Source organism: Mizuhopecten yessoensis, unplaced genomic scaffold (assembly GCF_002113885.1).
Source record: "Mizuhopecten yessoensis strain PY_sf001 unplaced genomic scaffold, ASM211388v2 scaffold715029, whole genome shotgun sequence".
Lineage (NCBI taxonomy): Eukaryota > Metazoa > Mollusca > Bivalvia > Pectinida > Pectinidae > Mizuhopecten > Mizuhopecten yessoensis.
In genome coordinates, this window is record NW_018479416.1 from 1 (window position 1) to 6,374 (window position 6,374).

General features: G+C 34.2%; 1 protein-coding gene across 1 annotated transcript; it reads right to left on the minus strand.

The window, feature by feature from the left end:
• Window positions 1-481: 481 nt before the first annotated feature.
• On the minus strand, window positions 482-5,214 carry LOC110441032. The gene is made up of 7 exons (XM_021484132.1): window positions 5,208-5,214; window positions 3,913-3,981; window positions 3,567-3,656; window positions 2,741-3,132; window positions 1,931-2,365; window positions 1,351-1,588; window positions 482-1,014 (listed from the first exon to the last, which is right to left on the minus strand). Exons 4-5 carry the CDS (start codon window positions 2,918-2,920, stop codon window positions 1,973-1,975), a joined length of 573 nt encoding a protein of 190 aa, XP_021339807.1. The 5' UTR covers window positions 2,921-3,132; window positions 3,567-3,656; window positions 3,913-3,981; window positions 5,208-5,214; the 3' UTR covers window positions 482-1,014; window positions 1,351-1,588; window positions 1,931-1,972.
• Window positions 5,215-6,374: the final 1,160 nt, after the last annotated feature.

Genomic DNA, 6,374 nt, shown 5'->3' on the forward strand with positions numbered 1-6,374 from the left:
GGTACCTGTAAGATAAATTTGGAATAGGTTCAGTTATCCTGTAAGCAGAAAGTTAAAATACTTTCAATGATAAAATTATGCATTGGTTTAACTGACAGTCTCAGCAATACGATATCATTTATGTATAAAAATGAAAATATGTAGGGCCTATACATAAATGTTTGAATCCTCTGCTTTACTTGCTAATTGCCCTTAAGGTAATAACACAGACTAAATGTTTCTTCTCTATTTGCTATCAGCTGACATGAACAATAGCTGATAATAGTGATAATAGCTGATGATTGTAATAGTACAATTACAAGCAAATTATTATTCATAATAATGTAACTTGAAACCTAGAGAATGAAACTTATCACAGCATGAATGGATTGTTGTCAGTGAACACCAAGGCTTCCATAATGTGCGACGTATTTGGAATATCAAATTTATGTACATTTGAATATACCTGTGCCAAAAAAGTGTATGTTGTTACTTTTACCTGGAACAAATCTGTTCATGTGGAGATGAAAACTTTCCAATGAGGTTGAACCTCTGGCACAGCGATACTTTGGTAGCTCCACACCACCTTTCCTAACAGTGCAAACCTTAGTGTAAAGTTGGACACCATCAGGATCTTGAAGGCAAGGAACATGTTGACTCTGTTTAGCCCAAATCTCCTGCATCTTTATAGTATTCAATAGTGGCACTCCAAGGATGTCCAGTCCCTTGTCTCCCTCCATGGAGTGGATTAGCTCACTAATCAGAGTCGTTGTTTCCTTTGTGCCTCTGGTTCTCCTTCGGCAGTGTGAAGCCAACTCTTGAGACTTAATGTGGCGCACAACATCAGCATCTGACGGATCAGGAATATGATGCTGAATCATCTCGGCCCTCTTTGCCCTCTTCAGCAACGAAACGTCTTTCTCTTCCCATTCGAAGATGCATTGGCTGAGACGACCCATGAATGTGCCATACAATGGATGGGCATCAGTTGTGCAGCCAATAGACAGTCTTCGCATAAAATGCCAGATGTCCAACCTATTAAAAAAATCATAACATAACAATTCTGCAAGAAGTATCCCAAGATCTTTCTTTCTGAGACACTGACAACTAGGCATAATGATTCAACTTATTCAGTTATGATTCACATATTTTAGAATAAATCAACTTCACATTTGTCACACTTTGGTTTTTATTCAAACCAAATTCAAGTTATATTTGAGAATCTAACAAATACATATTTTGATATTTTCTCCAAGTGAAGATCTATATAAAAGATTTTCATATCCTAACGATTCAAGCATGTAGTAGTATTCTTGCATTATAACCTGCAATTTAGCAAAAGTCTTATAATCAATGAATTGATTGCTTTACCTCACAAGAAGAAATGGCCAGTTGTTGAAGTACTTCAACACACAACTACTGTCACAACAGTCTCTGTCGACATACAGCAGTCGTGGTGGCGATACATTCGCTTCCTGGTAACGCTGGCATAGTCCAGTGATCATGTTTGCAAGACCCTGACCTTCATTAGCGGTGAGGACAGACATGATCACTTGTCCATGTTCGTTACCCACATTTGTCGCCCACATGGCAGTCTTTGCACTTCTTCCTGCAAACCAAAAAGAATGAATAGTGAATATTCCGAAAATGAAAAAAAATATGTGTAATAAGTCAGTCTTTCATGCAAGCAAAAAGGTTATAGATCAATTAAAAAGGTGATAATAAAACAAGGAAAATAGGTTTCAAGATACTAGTGGGCGATTTTCATATATGACAAATGACATCTGCTTTCCATGGATATTTTTTCTAGGAAGTCCAACAACTTGAACTATAATAGTGGTCTATAGGTGTTGTATTTTGAATTTAAGCAAAATATGTTTCAGTGAAAGTTTTTTAATTGAATTTTAAAGAACTGTATAAATTACAAACAATGTTTTCAATTCTTCATTACCTGCTAGCTTTTTCGTGATTTTTTTAGTGGAGTCCAGTTTAATTACATTCCCAAACAGTGATGTGATGGAGGCCTTAACATAGTTAAGACGCTGACCACATCTAGCTGGTAAACCTTCATCAGCCACCTGTGTCGTGGTACCGGAGTTAGCGATGGAGGCTCTTCAATGCTACTGGCAGACACCAGCCCTACAGAGCCAGCAGTTTTGAAGGTCCTACATGCTGACAGGTAGTGGTGGACATTCCTGAGGTAGGTGTCGCCATGTGATTCCTCCAGCTGTCTCCTGACCATACTGCTGCTGTTTCCTAGCCCTCTCTGACGCAACAAACCAACTACTTTCTTGTCGCAAGAGTACCTTGCAGTCAGGATTGCAGGAAACAGCAGTTGCCTGTCTCTATCCAGTTGGGAGACAATGTTATGGGCCCAGGCAACCATCTATGAGAAAATACCATTATTCTGAGATTGACATAGGTAACTGATATTACTCATTATCTATTATAGAATAATTATTTTATTTGGGAAGGCAATGACCATTTGTTTTTTGTTCAAAATTACTTGAAGTCATCATTTTAGGGCAATATTTCTTTGTTAGAAAAGAATATGACTCTATGGAAATGAAACATGAATTGTTGTCAGAGGGGTTATAATTTTGGACCAGCTATGATAATCTTTATTACAGCATTATGAAACATGCAAAAGAAAGGACTTTGATTACATCATTTGTAACTACATTGCCTTTATTTTGATTTCTCTTCAAACATAGCTTATAATAAATGTAAGAACATGAGTTATGGAATATTATGTACATACCTTTTTGCCACATTTGGAGCACCGCAGATACTCTGTCGCCATGTTGTAAAAGCAGTCGATGTCCAGTACAAGTCTGGTCTTCTGATGCATCCCAGCTCTTGTAAGAACACCTCTGTACAATTCGTTGTCTGCTTCTTCATGTGGGCAAAGCAGCTGGACACTCCAAATGTTTAACGGCATCCACAAGAAAAGCCTGTGAGCAAAATATCTGTCAGTTCGGTTCCTGGTATTTCCTGAGAGACTTGGCTGTGGAGGATAGTTCCATAGCTGACAGACTTTCTCAGCTTTGAATTCCAATTTATTGTTGGAGTTCAGGCCAAAAAACGCCCTCGATACCCATTGATGGTCAACTCTGGGTAAAGTGGTCTTCCATTTTCCATACAACACAGGCTCTGAAAATATAAATGTAATACTTTAATAAGAAATCATAATAGTTACCTATTTATCATTTTCATTAAATATCAAGCAAAGAAACTTAAATAATTATGAAACATAATTATGTAAATCTATGTGTATATTCACCGAAGTCAAATAAACTAGATCCTGAAAAATACTAGCAAGAATCTGAAGTTTCACCTGGAATTGTGACCTTGAACTTGGCCCCACATAATGAAGTTGTAGGCTCTACATAACATATGATAGGCTGACCATTTGTAGCAGGCTAATTGATAAATGCTTCAAGACTTGAAGTGATAGAGAGGGGACAAAATTGTTATCACTTCTTACCATCAATTGAATCCTTGTTATATTTTCTACATATAAAGATAAGGGGATAGTCATGTAACATAAATATTAAACAACTTGTCTGATTCAGACATCATCTTACCTGTTGCAGAAATAACAGTTCTGGACTCTTGTAGTTCAGTCTGCACTCCATCTGGAACCAACTCCTGTAGAGGCTCAGACTGCACACCAACTGGAAAAAAAACAGGCACTTAAGCTTGTTTCCTGGGAGTCATAGCTGACACTATACTAAGGATATGTTTTTAACATATCAGACTATTCATCTGGATATATCAACACCAAACACTTATCATTTGATATTTTGTCTCATAATTTCATATATAATTCTAAAAAAGGTATGTAGCTTATGATGTCTATTAATTCAATGTTTCATACTAGAAATAAAGGACAAAAATATATACTATTCTTTAGGTTTATATTTCACATACCAAAGCTATCCAAAGATGATGGTGGTGTGACAGGAGACAACTCTATGGAAGGCTTCGACAGTGAATGAGCTACAAATATAGCAAGATAATAAATGAGGGCTTTGTGAAAACTTGATAAATATATTTCACTACGTTGACATAGCATGATGGTTAAATAGTACAAACTGCAAGCAAGTTATTAGCAAAATACTTTTCGTTACAGATTTATTCTTCCACATATACAAGAACACGTTTGTCTGACAGTCGTCACTATCATATAAGAGTATTCTGTTTCTAAACTTTTTTTTATTTTATTTTTATTCAACTTTTTTTCATAATCACATTTTACTACAGTTGCATGCACATTACAATTGTTTCATATAACTATTTTCGTTCTGTAACTATATATCCATCAGAATCGGTGTATAGATATATATATATATGAGTTTAACTGTTTACTCATGCATGTACAAAGTTTATATTAATTTAGATGATATTTCCATCGGATATTTCACGTTTTTTTAAAGACAAGTACAGAGTACCATGACATCTGTAAGTAAGACAGATCATTTCTATTTTGAATGTTTCTAAACTTTGTGATGGCAAAGTGAGACATTATATAACCACTGTTTGAAATAATGCTTTATATGTTACCAAATATATTTTGTTTACTGAAGTATACTAAACTATTCAATAAAATTACAAGAGGCCCAATGGGCCGGCCTGCATCACTCACCTGGTATTAATCTCACACTTGTAATCTTAAAAGTGGACTAAAATACAGCTACAGACAGAATATCAGTGTTTGATTCATAAGAACCTATTAAAATATTTAAATATATGACGCCTGTGACCTTGAAAGTCGAACAAGGACATTAGGTTGAAAGTGGGTCAAGGTCATTCATTTGAACAAACTTGGTAGCCCTTCATCACAGCATGCTACTGGCCAAATATCATCACCCTGGTCATTTCGGTTATTCAGACGAAGAAGTTTAAAGTTTTTAACATATTTGACCCCTGTGTATATATGTGCAGATTTATGGAAAAGAGATTCAAAATAATAGATGAGGTTCAGGAAATGTGAGGTAATACAGAATATGGTGAAAGAAATGTGGCTTAACAGTTCTACAATGGCATATTCAGTCTAAAACAGAAACATAACACAAAGGAAACAGTATGATAATGCATCTATGATAAATACGGTATGTACTAGCTTTCCTGTCCAAAAAATCAATTTTCAACAGTTCTTTTTACACAGGTAAGGATAAGGATGTGAAGGGGGAAAAGGTGGTTAAAATGTGTCATTTATCACTTACCACTAGTTCAATACTCCTGTAAATTTGACATGTGCACCTTTAATATACACTTTAAAAAAGTACTGTCTAATAATGGACATCATATTAAATATAAAAAGAACAATTTTGCCTTTCATTTCATTTTTGTCTGAATATATCAATAATATGTATCAAGGGTTATGCAATTTATTAAATGTATCATTTAGAATTTGTTGAAACGTTCTTCTCAAAACAGATCTCCATAAATCAGTAATATTAGGCTACTACCTGGTATCTGTTTACATGGTTGCATCGAAGTTGAAGCTTTAGGCTTTGGGGGAGGAGCAAGGAAGGTCTCTTTGACTTGGAAAACTGTAAAACAAAAATATAACTTTTCAAAATTACATGTTGTTATGTAATAAAAGATAAATATTGAATAGAACTTGATTTTTGTTTATTCCACAAATATTCTTCCTAAATTTCCATAGATAAAAATAATAATGGTTGCAAGATTTTTTTTTATTAAATGCAAATATATAACTTACATGATTGAATTCCTTTAGGCTGTTCGGTAGGTATAACATTCTTTCTACTGGCGGAAGGTAGTTTGGGGCCTGTAATTTAAATAAAACCATTTTTTCTTAAATTTAAACCCATATTAATTCAAATACTGTATCAACAAACTTTGAAAATAGCTCCAGTAATATTAAATGAACAGACACCAAAAATGTTGTTTGAAATTTTTCTAACAAATTTAACAAATTCAAATTGAAATTTTAAAATTAAAATTAAAAATCTTTACTTGTTATAAAACAAATTTTCATGATTATAATACTACACATCATTTTAGGAAATGGACATGCCATGGATATGAAATGTATAGAATACAAGAATTAAAATAAAATTAGGCAGAAAAACATATCCGCATTAAGCCTGGCACAAAGTATCAAGATGCTGTGATTTATAGTTTCTAATAAAAAAGTGATGGGAGAGAGGAAGGAAGAAAAGCAGTAAAACAGTCTTCACAACCCCCTTCTTTGAAGTGTGGGTTTGATTTATATCTGGTTTTCTAAATGACTGTAAAAGACAAATGATTTCAATATTGTAATAAATTTACCTGAAAAACCTTGTTACAGTACAGACCATGCTTATACCATTACATCACACTTAATATGAGTTAGTACTCCATTACACTACACACAATACTTA

Excerpts from the sequence above, each read along its gene's own strand:
- LOC110441032 (XM_021484132.1), bottom strand. The coding sequence starts at position 2,920 with ATGCCGTTAAACATTTGGAGTGTCCAGCTGCTTTGCCCACATGAAGAA. Across the intron at positions 2,366-2,740 it reads GCTCCAAATGTGGCAAAAAG|ATGGTTGCCTGGGCCCATAA; the intron begins GTATGTACATAA and ends ATTTTCTCATAG.